This window comes from Pogona vitticeps, chromosome 4 (genome assembly GCF_051106095.1).
Source record: "Pogona vitticeps strain Pit_001003342236 chromosome 4, PviZW2.1, whole genome shotgun sequence".
Lineage (NCBI taxonomy): Eukaryota > Metazoa > Chordata > Lepidosauria > Squamata > Agamidae > Pogona > Pogona vitticeps.
In genome coordinates, this window is record NC_135786.1 from 113,401,249 (window position 1) to 113,414,002 (window position 12,754).

The window sequence follows — 12,754 nt, forward strand, 5'->3', positions numbered from 1 at the left end:
CTAATAGGGGTTTCACAGTAAGTGAAATATTTAAGGAGCAGTTTTAAGAGTTCCACACCCTCAGTGAGTTTCCATTGCCAGGCTAGGGTTTGAACACTGGTCTCCATTTCCAGAATCCAAGTCCATCATCCTATCCATTGCACCACATTGGGTACAGGTCTTTCTTCAGAAGTTCCTAATTTGGGATTGTTATTTTAATTCTCACCTCTCTTTTTATCCTTTTATTAGGATGAACCTCCTACAGACTTTAATGGACCTACTTTCAAGTGTTACCATTCAATCAGGTTTGAAGAACAGCCCTGCTTAGATCTGTCTATCCTTCTGTCCGTCCATCCATTTGTATATATGTGTGCATGCATGCATGCATGTATTGCACAGAAATGCTAGTTAAATCTATAAATCTGCTTGGAAGGAATAATGTTATGGATGCAACAGGACCAGAACAAGAAAAAATGAGTAGAAAATGGGAAAACAAGGTCCTGCTGTTCAGGTTTTCAACTAAGCCTCCAAGACATGGAAAATGACTGACATTATGATTCCAAGAAGCCTATCCAACACAGTGTGTTCCTCAGATGCAACCAATCCAATCAATTAAACAATAAGCACAAACACTTCCTTGATAAAGAGCTGGTTACAGCAGGAAACCCTACTGACAAATCACCTCCATCCTGACTTTATTGGCCCAGAAAGATTAGAAACAAAGCATCCTCTGATAATTGCCAGCCATAGTCTAGCCTAGTGGAATCTCTTGCCCATTCTATTGTTTTTCCTGAGGTTTTGTTGCTCCTTGGCAGAATCAGAAAGGAACAGTCCTGTGTGCAAGACTGTGATCAGCATGGGTGTCTGTGGGCAGGAGGAGGGCAAAGGAAGGCACTTGTCCCCTCCCTGGGACAAGTCCTAAGTTTGATGTTTCTTTAAATGCACACAGATAAAAACTATAGTCATGTCAACATCCCACATGCATAATTAATAGACTCCCTACCCCCAATTTTATCTGTAGATGCCCTTGATGATGAGGTCAGAATTGGATGAAAAAGAAGTGGACAAGTCTCACAAGTGGGCCTGGTCACTTTCAGAAACCAAGCCATGAAAGAGGACAAGCTGGCGGTTTCTTTTAAAAATTCCCATGTATGTGTCTATGTGCCTTCTCCATTTCTGCCTGAAGCACTGCCAACTTCTGACCTTACTTCACCTAAAGGCCCCAAATCTCCCAGGGATCAGAACTAGCTGAAACACTTGCTTAATCTCACAACCCAGGATTTAGCCAGTGAATCCAACTAACCTATCTTTCTCTGTTAAATTTCTGATTCTGGTCTAGGAACTTATTAGCCTGTCCTCTCCTGGAAAATCTGCCCAAGATTTCCATTTTCTCTGCATTGCTCCAACAGAAGTTACAATTCTTCCCAGTTCGAAGCAGTCTAGCAAGATGAAGCAGAGGTAATTTCTGCCACTCCTAAATCTATCTTCAGGAGTACTTCAGCTATACACTGGTGGTTTCCTCATTTAACTCTCCACCATTTGATATGTATGTGGGTAAGGAAATAAGTTTATTGCTCTCCAGTTTGGACCCTCCTTTAGTTAGTAGCAACATTCTCAACCTGTCGGTTTTGCTTTCTTTGAGTCAATTTTCCCCATAATATATCTGAAGCAAATGTATTTTAACTCTATTTTTACAGCTCTGCTGTAATTTTTCCTATTTTCCAATGCAGTATGTGTAATACATTTTATTTCTTACATTTCCAGTAAAATTCCTCTGTTGAATATCTCTGTGTGAATGTGATTTACTCAGCACTAAGAGGCACTGGTGCCATGATTCAAATATGATTTGCAGGTAGGACTGCCATATCCCAGTGCTCCAAATTTTGGTTGCCAAATCAGGTACATTAGTAATTGCATTTTTTTTCCTATCAGGATGTTTTCTATGTGGCACTATTACATACTTAGTTCTGATATGAGGGAGTCAATATAGTGCAAGTATTTGACTACAGAATTCTCTGCTCAGTCACAAAGTTAACTTGGTTCTCTTGGGCCAGTCAACTTCTCATAATTAAGATACCTTATAGGGTTGTTGTGAAGATAAATTGGAAAGAGAACCATGTAAAATGCCATATGTATTCCTGAGGAATACAAATAAATAAACAAGGATACTTTTTCATGCCTAGAGGCTTCTGATAATATTTTCGTTGGATCACTGTCATTCTTTGCCACCAGTATTTACACACAGTCACAGCCATCTGATTTGCAGAAATAATGTAGGAGAAAGAAAGGTCAAACTGTAGGACTCACAGGGGAAAATATAAGACATGATTTATCCAGAAATATAGATCAGATGTGTTATTTATTATTATTAGAAAATAAGCTAGTTTAACTTTGTCCGATTTTAATTTTCCATGACAATGCATGTGTTAATTAGCTCATGTACGCTAAGATCTCTGGGCTACCACCCAATTACTAATGATGAAGGACCGCATTTAAGGTAATGATCAATGTCTTGTGGCACAGTGGTTAAGCTGCAGTACTGCAGCCAAGACTCTGTTCATGATCTGGGCTTGATCCCGACAGTCAGGTAGGGGCCCTAGATTGACTCAGCTTTACATCCTTCAGAGATAGATAAACTGAGTACCCACTTCACAGGGGTAGGTTGCTATCTGTGGCCTGCATAATTAAATTGTAAGCACCTATAGAGTGCTTTAAGCACTATGGGGCGGTATATAAGTAGCACACCTTGCTTTTGCTTTGCCTTTGTTGTACTTCATGCGTTTCCATGTCGTGCCATTCCACTGCCCCCCCCCAGCCAAACATGTGTATAATAAATAGAGCAAGGCTCTGACAGAAGTCCAGGAAGGTTTATAACAAATAAAGTCATTAAGATGCCACAAGGCTCTTTGTTGTTTTTGCTGCAGCTTGAAAAATTTGAAAAGTGTTTCTTCGTGTAAGAAATATACTGTATATGTATATTTCAAAGTCAGTGTCAATTCAAAGTTACGCGAGTGTCCTACTTCCTTAAAGACAATGTCCTCACTCATTCCATTTTAATCCAATATAAATCCTTTCTATAACCACACACCTTACAGCTGCAGTTTTGTTTAACTGCTGAGGGCTACATTGTAGTAAGGAATGAGATGACCAAGAGTGATTGGAAAAGTTACTTTATGAAGGACTACGACTAAAATATCCAGAATCCATAAGACAGTATGTCCACAAAGATTTTGGAAGTTGTAGCCCATGAAACTAACTCTTCCAGTACTCAATTCTTAATCAATACAAGCATATTAATTTCCTATGGACATTTACTTGGTTGCAAGACCCATTTCTCCTGCCAACCTAGCAGTTCGAAAGCATGTAAATGTTAGTAGATAAATAGGTACCACCTTGGTGGGTAGAAAACGGCATTCCGTGTCTAGTCGCACTGGCCATGTGACCACGGAAACTGTCTACGGACAAATGCTGGCTCTACGGCTTGGAGACGGGGATGAGCACTGCACCCTAGAGTTGGGCACGACTTGACTAGATCTCAAGGGAAACCTTTATTTTTACCTTTAAGACCCATTTAATTTGGTATGTGGATAAACAGTTCAAAGGGCCATACCACACAGCCAGGAGAAATAGAATTAGTCCTTCCAAAAGAATGTGACAAATTTCTTGTCATTACCTGAAATCTCTTTCCAGAGGTTTAAGATTTACAGCAAAAATCGGTTCAAAGGATTTTTAAAAATCTTCTCTCTTCTCTTTCCTGCAGCCGGAATGGCACTTTAAATCCTACAGTACAGTGGTGCCTTGACTTATGAATGTCCCTACTTACAGCCATTTCGAGTTACGACCAGCCCTGCTTTGACTTGGGGCCAGAGTTTCCAGTTACGAACAGAAAAAGGCAGGGAAAAAAACACGGGAAATTCAAATTTTTAACTGTAGGTGGCGACGAGGCTGCTTCTTTGTAGCTCTTCTGCCCCAATGGTTAGAGTGAGTGTAATCAGAGGAGGCTGCCTGGTAAGATAAGGTGCTCTTTTCTGCTTTTAAAAAACTGTTCTGGGTGTTTTTGCAGCATGGTTTTGGGCTTGGGGGCGTTATGTTTCTGTGCTGTGATTGGTCTTGGGGGGTTTGTTTGCTTTTTGTTCCCCCCATTTCTGATGGGTCTTGCGGGGGTTAGTTGCTTTTAGGGTTTTTTCCCCTTTCTGATAGGTCTTGCATGCTTCATTTGCTTTTTCCTTTATTCTCTTTGCATTTCCGAACTGCTCCCTTTGTTCTCTTTGCATTTCCAACCTGGTCCCTTTGTTTTCTGTGCATTTCCAAACTGCTCCCTTTGTTTTCTGTGCATTTCTGATGGGTCTTGCACGCTTTATTGCTTTTCTCTCCTCCCCACCCCCTTTGGTCAGAAGAGATTAATCGCGTTTCCAGTGAGTCTTGCAGTGATTTTTTTTGGTGATTTTTTTCTTCAATCAGAACAGATTAATTGCATTTCAATGCATTTCAATGGGAAATAGTGCTTCAACTTAACGACGATTTCGACATGCCCATCTTCCAGAATCAATTAAGTTCGTAAGTCGAGGCACCACTGTATACTAAGACACTACAGATTTTGATTCTGCTTTCCACAGATATTTTTACTTTGTCACACAACCCTCCTCAATATCTAGAACTTAAATGCTTCCTGTGTTTGCAGGGAGCTCTTAAAAATGACTTTGTCTGCAAACAAAATAGGTTTTCCTCAAATTGCAACATTGCAATCTAGAAACTAGGAGGGGATCATTAGCTAAACTCACAGACATTCTTCTTTTGTAGAAAACAGCTGGGAAAAGTAGTGACTGGATATTTTGCCTTCCCTCTCTGGTTCTACAAGGGCTAGAGACTTGCTTTTTTAAAAAATGAAAGATGGGAATCCACCACAGTAATTCCTGGCATATTGGAAAATGGGGAGAAAGGTTTGTCTGTTTTGTTATTGCAGTGACAATGAGTATGTGCTTATGGAACACAGGTAAGTGTGTGCAAGAGTAACTGCAGCCTTAACTATGGAAACCTCTCCACAAGCAGCTTTGCATAGACCAGAGGCATCTGGTGGGGCCACTGTGAGATACAGGAAGCTGGACTAGATGGGCCCTAGGTCTGATCCAGCAGGGCTCTTCTTATGTTCTTATGTTCTTAACCTTACACTCTTTTTGCTGCCATGCAAAGAGATTTTTTCCCAGGTTGATGGGGCTTTTATGAATTCCATAGTTTTGGCCTTTAAAAGATTTAAATCATGCTTTTAAAAACATTTTATATTTGGACTTGTATTAATTTTTGTTTATGTTTGTTTTGTAAGGGCTTCTTTTTTGTATGTATGCCACACACACATGGCTATGAGACAGAAGAATTTTCATATACTCTCTATAATCAGTTATTGCAATGCACAAAAAGGTTTTCCTATTCTTAACTTCTTCGTTTCTCCTATTTTATATCCTGAACCCACTTTGCTTCTCACATTACTAATATTTTTCAATTCATATCTCTACAATCCATTGGCCTCCTTTTTCATTTCTTTATTTGTGTAAGTTACATGCCTTTGCAAGCAAAACATCATGCCATACCAAGGAATTAAAATATCACAAATACCAATATGCTAATATTACTGGCTTTCTTTTCCCAAGATTTCAATATAAATTTTATTCATATCTGCACATCTCCTTCAGACCTTTGTCAATGTAATCTTTTCCCTTTCTTTTTATATTCTCACTCAATCTTACAGATGCCTTTTATTTTTTGTCAGGTGGTAAATCTTATATGCTTTCTTATTTTTCCTCCTTATCTCTGGAATATCTTACTTAGAAGATCTACATCATCTCTTTTTTGTTTTAATTGTATCTGAAGAAACAACCCTTTCCCTGACTTTGGCTCAAAGATTGGCACTAATCTATTACAACCAACTAAGGGTGTAATCAAATGTGCATTTAGCCTGCTGTTTGAATTGCTGCTGGGAGGTCTTAGTTCCCTCCTTTTCTAATAGTTGGAGTAAACCAGATTGTCTCCAGAGCAGGCCTACCCATAACTTCCTGGCCCTTGTCAAGGGGTTCTACTTTTTTGGTGTGGGTAGGATTGCTCTGATTTAGTCCATTTCCAGCATCTGTGATCACTGGGAACAGAGAAAAGTGACTCTTCCTCTAATTTGCCAGTATTGTGAACTGGCCTAAGAAGAGAGCTATTTCAACAATACTGACATGTTAATCACTTCCTCAGTTCCATGGAGGGGCTGAAGGGGGGGGGGAAGAGTATGTATTGGGCAGCAAATTGTCTCTCTCTTTTTAAAGTGGTGCAGTGAATATTCGCCACACAATACACACTTTGAAACATTTTTTCATATCCTTGTCCCCTCCACATACTGAGGAGGTCTCTTGTGGATGTCTGCATAAGATTTCTGAGTATAGACATAAAGAGTGGGGTCAAGTCAGCTATGCAAAATTAGCAGAGAGGCTCTTTACAGTTGAGAAAAACCTTTCCCACAGTAAACATGTGAATGGAGATTGAATATTTTCCTTCCATGAAAGCATGGAGAAAGGGTTCCACTGTGATGCGCAGAATGCTCATTGTTATCATGCATAACATAACTTTCTTTAACTGTGTCAACAGAAATGTCATGTGAGCCACTTGTGTTTTGGGGGCCCATTACAACTGCTAGTCCAGGGCCAATCATAGCCTTGATCCAGCCCTGTCTGCAGAGAATTACCTATTTTCATATTTGTGGGTCATTTTCTCTGAGGCGGTTTAGGGTTGTGTTTTTGTTGTTTAGTCGTTTAGTCATGTCCGACTCTTCGTGACCCCATGGACCAGAGCACGCCAGGCCCTCTTGTTTTCCACTGCCTCCCGGAGTTGGGTCAAATTCATATTGGTAGCTTCAATGACACTGTCCAATGACGTCTCGTCCTCTGTCGTCCCTTTCTCTTGCCTTCACACTTCCCCAACATTAGGGTCTTTTCCAGGGAGTCTTCTCTTCTCATGAGATGGCCAAAGTATTGGAGCCTCAGCTTCAGGTTCTGTCCTTCCAGTGAGCACTCAGGGTTGATTTCCTTCAGAATGGAAAGGTTTGTTCTCCTTGCAGTCCAGGGGACTCTCAAGAGTGTCCTCCACCACCAGGATTCAAAGGCATCAATTCTTCAGCGGTCTGCTTTCTTTATAGTCCAGCTCTCACTTCCATACATCACTACAGGAAAAACCATAGCTTTGACTATTCAGACTTTTGTTGGCAAGGTGATGTCTCTGCTTTTTAAGATGCTGTCGAGGTTTGTCATCGCTTTCCTCCCAAGAAGCAGGTGTCTTTTAATTTCGCGGCTGCTGTCACCATCTGCAGTGATCATGGAGCCCAAGAAAGTAAAATCTGTCACTACCTCCAGTGGCCATGATCTTACTTTTCTTGATGTTGAGCTTCAGACCGTTTTTTGCACTCTCCTCTTTCACCCTCATTACAAGGTTCCTTAATTCTTCCTCACTTTCTGCTATCAGAGTGGTATCATCTGCATATCTGAGGTTGTTGATATTTCTTTCGGCAATCTAAGTCCGCCTTGGGATTCCTTGAGTCCGGCCTTTCGCATGATGTATTCTGCGTATAAGGTAAATAAGCAGGGGGACAATATACAGGCTTGTCGTACTCCTTTCCCAATTTTGAACCAATCAGTTGTTCCATATCCAGTTCTAACTTGTGCTTCGTATCCCATGTATAGATTTCTCAGGAAATAGATAAGGTGGTCAGGCACTCCCATTTCTTTAAGGACTTGCCATAGTTTACTGTAGTCCACATAGTCAAAGGCTTTTGCATAGTCAATGAAACAGATATTTTTCTGGAACTCTCTGGCTTTCTCCACAATCCAGTGCATGTTAGCAATTTGATCTCTAGTTCCTCTGCCCCTTCGAAATCCAGCTTGTACTTCTGGGAGTTCTCGGTCCACATACTGCTGAAGCCGACCTTGAGGATTTTCAGCATAATCTTGCTCGCGTGTGAAATGAGTGTAATTGTACGATAGTTGGAGCATTCTTTGGCACTGCCCTTCTTTGGGACTGGGATGTAGACTGATCTTTTCCAGTCCTCTGGCCACTGTTGAGTTTTCCAAACTTGCTGGCATATCGAATGTAGCACCTTAACAGCTTCATCTTTTAAGATTTTAAATAGTTCAACTGTTATGCCATCACCTCCACTGGCCTTGTTGTTTGCAAAGCTTTCTAAGGCCCACTTGACTTCACTCTCCAGGATGTCTGGCTCAAGGTCAGCAACCACACTATCTGGCTTGTCAGGATATCTAAATCTTTGTGGTATAATTCTTCTGCTTATTCTTGCCACCTTTTCTTGATGTCTTCTGCTTCGGTTAGGTCCCTCCCATTTTTGTCCTTTATCATGTCCATCTTTGCACAAAATGTTCCTTTAATATCTCCAATTTTCTTGAACAGATCTCTGGTTTTTCCCTTTCTATTATTTTCCTCTATTTCTTTGCATTGTTCATTTAAGAAAGCCCTCTTGTCTCTCCTTGCTATTCTTTGGAAGTCTGCATTCAATTTTCTGTAACTTTCCCTATCTTCCTTGCATTTTGTTTCCCTTCTCCTCTCTGCTATTTGTAAGGCTTCCTTGGACAGCCACTTTGCTTTCTTGCATTTCCTTTTCTTTGGGATGGTTTTTGTTGCTGCCTCCTGTACAATGTTACGAGCCTCTATTCAAAGTTCTTCAGGCACTCTGTCCACCAAATCAAGTTCCTTAAATCTGTTCTTCACTTCCACTGTGTATTCATGAGAGATTTGGTTTAGATTATATCTGACTAGCCCAGTGGTTTTTCCTACTCTCTTCACTTTAAGCTTGAATTTTGCTATGAGAAGCTGATGATTAGAGCCACAATAAGCTCCAGGTCTTGTTTTTGCTGACTGTATAGAGCTTCTCCATCTTTGCCTGCAGAGAACATAATCAGTCTGATTTCGGTATTGCCCATCTGGTGATTTCCATGTGTAGAGTCACCTCTTGTGTTGTTGGAAAAGAGTTTTTGTGATGACCAGCTTGTTCTCTTCACAAAACTCTATTAGCCTTTGCCCTGCTTCATTTTGAACTCCAAGGCCAAACTTACCTGTTGTTCCTTTTATCTCTTGACACCTTACTTTAGCATTCCAGTCCCCTATAATGAGAAGAATGTCTTTGGTGTCAGTTCTAGAAGGTGTTATAAGTCTTCATGGAATTGGTCAATTTCAGTCTCCTCAGCATTAGTGGTTGGTGCATAAACTTGGATTATTGTGATGTTGAAAGGTCTGCCTTGGATTCATTTGAAATAATTCAATCATTTTTGAGATTATATCCTATTACAGCTTTTCCCACTCTTTTGTTGACTACAGTATGAGGGCTACCCCAATCCTTCTACAGGCTTCTTTCCCATAATAGTAGATACGACAATCGTCTGAACTGAATTCACCCATTCCTGTCCATTTTAGTTCACTGACGCCCAGGATGTCAATGTTTATTCTTACCATTTCCTGTTTGATCACCTCCAGCTTCCCAAGGTTCATAGATCTTACATTCCAGGTTCCTATGCAGTATTTTTCTTTGCAGCATCAGACTTTCCTTTCACTTCCAGGCATGTCCACAGCTGAGCGTCCTTTCGGCTTTAGCCCAAGTACTTCATTAGGTCTGGAGCTACCTGTACTTGTCCTCCGCACTTCCTCAGTAACATGTTTGATGCCTTCCGACCTGAGGGGCCCATCTTCCAGCGTCATATTTTTTAGCCTTTTTTTCTGTTCATTGGGTATTCTTGGCACAGATACTGGAGTGGCTTGCCAATGCCTGCTCCAGGTGGATCACCTTTAGTCAGAACTCCCCACTATGACTTGTTCATCTTGGGGGTCCCTGCACAGCATAGCCCACAGCTTCTCTGAGTTACTCAAGCCTGTTCGCCACGACAAGGCAGCAATTCATAAAAAGCAGCAATCCATGAAGAAGCAGCAATCCATGAAGAAGCAGCAATCCATAAAGATTGTGTTGTGTAGTGCTCATTAAAACAATAGTCCTTAAGCCCCTGAGCAAAGGGAGTGAATATACTATATATTTAGCCGCATATTTTGTGAAAGTGCTGCATAGATAGCAAGCAACCCAATGTTTTCTGTTGAAACACAATGCAGGAATAACAATGAACAGCTGCAGTTCAAGCTTCTCTCTATCACCCCTATTTCTGTGCCTCAGCCAGCTATGACTAAAGCAGGCCTCTGCACAGGAAGCTCAACCTTGCTGAGGACACCATACAAATCACTTCTTCTCTTGCTTTGTAATGTAAAATGTCTTTGGAAAGGAAACTGAAGACTACAACTTGCAGTGACAATTGGTTCTGTTAGCATTGACTTCTTCTATAGTCTTTTAGTGTGGGCTGGATGTTTTGTTTTTAAAATCATCTCCACTTTCAAATCTGGATTTACAACTCAAGCCACAGGATATTACATGGCTTATGCGAAGCTACCAAAGCAGACTGCATTAAGAGGCAGATTTAGTGTGGCAATGGTAGTGAAGTATTTCTACTAAGAGACAGCTGTAGAAATCCTCTTGACATAAGTTATGCCCCATCAGAAAAAAATCTGCCTTCTCTTCTGAAAGAGGCTCACCATTTGGAAGCCACTGGGAGCTGCAGGATAGGAGAAGGGAGTCTTTCGTTCCTAAAACTCATTGCAATCTGGATGACTCTGTTAGGCTTAACATCTCTGGGCGAGGACTTTTTCTCAGTTCCACTGCTCTCACAAGCATGCTTGGTATAGACAAGAGAGAAAGCTGCAGAACTCCCCCAGTGTCTATTCTGTACCTGTTAATAATGAATATTTCTAAACGTTTTTATCATTGTGATTTATTTGTGATAGTTTTAAAATCATTTGCAAGCCATCTTGACTCCATCTACATGAAAAAAGGCTGGACAGAAAGTACATGCATCAGACATATCTGGCTTTTTACTCACGTATTTGCCATGTACTGAGAACAGTTTGACTTTCAGTCTATTGGTATGTTTATTTTTTTAATAATTACCGTATTTTTCGCTCCATAAGACGCACCTTTCCATAAGACGCACCAATTTTATAGGAGAAGAAAACAGGAAAATATAATCTGTTTTCTTCACTCCATAAGACGCACAGACTTTCCACCCCCCTGTTTTGTGGGGAAAAAGTGCGTCTTATGGTGCGAAAAATACGGTAAATATTTTAATGTGCTTTAAAATATTTGAATTCAAATTGTTTTAAGATGATTTTATTACACAGCCCTAGTTACAGAAGTTATATGCTAGGTAGCAGACATAAACATTTGAACTGAAGCATCTGAATCATTTTACTTTGCTGTTAGATGATGTAGATGACTGCATCTCATCCTTTTGATATAGGACAGGAAATAAATATGTACATAAATGGTCAAGGTCTGCCTCTCACAGAGGTATAGGCATCACTAAATTCCATCCCAGCAGTGACCCCATCCTACCATTTTACTTTACTACCATGAGGACTAGAAGTCTGTCCTTTTCTATTTTCTATTTCTAAAAGGTGAGCTTCTGAGGATACTAACTACCATGTAAATTTGAAATTGCACAATGAAACCATCCTGGTACGAAATCGTGTACTGTACAGTCTTGACTGTAGAAGTTAAATGGGAGATAATACACTCCTATTTTTGAATTACATTTTCATATCCAATGATCTTTGTAATAACTGATTTTTTAAAAATTCACCTTAAAATGAATCTATAATCACGATCTTAAGTGATTATAGTATAGCTTTAAGCCCTTAGGACAGTGTACATGATAAGTCTTCCTTTATCTAGCTAGTGACGCTTACCTGTCAAGAAGCAGTTCCAGAACTTCTTTTGTAGAAGCAAAGCTCCTGTATGTTGACAGAAATATGCTGATGTAGGTGGAATCATAATCCCCAAAAGCTGTCAGTAGGTTCTCCACAAGCTTCTCCAGAGTACCAGCTTTTATTGCCCTGATCTTAAATGTCTCATATTGGTTGACTGTGTGTTCTGGGGGCAATTGGTCCTCATCAACCTATACAGTGAACAGTAAAAAAGGGACATCAGCTTCTCCTGCCAAACAGATTATACTTATACTACAATCAAATGTACTTTTCTTAGGAAGGGCAAAAGAATGGTTTGAAGGCATATGGTACAGCTTTGACTCATTGGAAAAACTTTACTGTGACAGCCGCTTGCAACTAATAAGAGAAAGTGTAATAAGCAAATACAGTGGTGCCTCGCCTGACGATGTTAATTCGTTCCAGCGAAATCGCTGTAGAGCAAAAACGTCGTCAAACGAAATTTTAAAAAACCCATTGAAACACATTAAAAACCAGTTAATGCGTTCCAATGGGCGAAATACCTAATCGTCCAGCGAAGATCCTCCAAATGGTGGCCATTTTCGGATGCCTGTCTTGCGAAAAATGCCTCCTAAAAACAGTGGGGAGCCATTTTGAGCAGCTAGCAGCAATTGTGAAACCCCGACAATCAGCTGTTTTGATCATCGTAATGTGAAGAATCGGTTCCCGGAGCAGGCAACCGATCATCGCAAAGCAGAAAAACCCCATTAAAACATTGTTTTGTGACTGCAATTGCGATCGCAAAAACATCGTCATGAAGCGGGTTCGTCATTATACGGGGTAATCGTTAAGCGGGGCACGACTGTAAATAGCTGTTGTGGGTTTTTCAAGCTGTTTGGCCATGTTCTGGGTTTTTTTCTTCCTAATGTTTTGCCAGTCTCTGGCATCTTCAGAGGATAGGAGCTAGAATTCTGTTTGTGTT

General features: G+C 40.5%; 1 protein-coding gene across 2 annotated transcripts in view; it reads right to left on the reverse strand.

Annotated features, from left to right (window-relative positions):
• The window catches only part of RGL1 (ral guanine nucleotide dissociation stimulator like 1), a 108,262-nt gene that overhangs the window by 57,685 nt on the left and 37,823 nt on the right, over window positions 1–12,754 (reverse strand). For both annotated transcript variants that reach the window (XM_020795083.3, XM_020795084.3), the window contains exon 3: window positions 11,797–12,005. In XM_020795083.3, coding sequence (XP_020650742.3) covers window positions 11,797–12,005 — 209 coding nt within the window. The remainder of the gene's footprint in view (window positions 1–11,796; window positions 12,006–12,754) is intronic.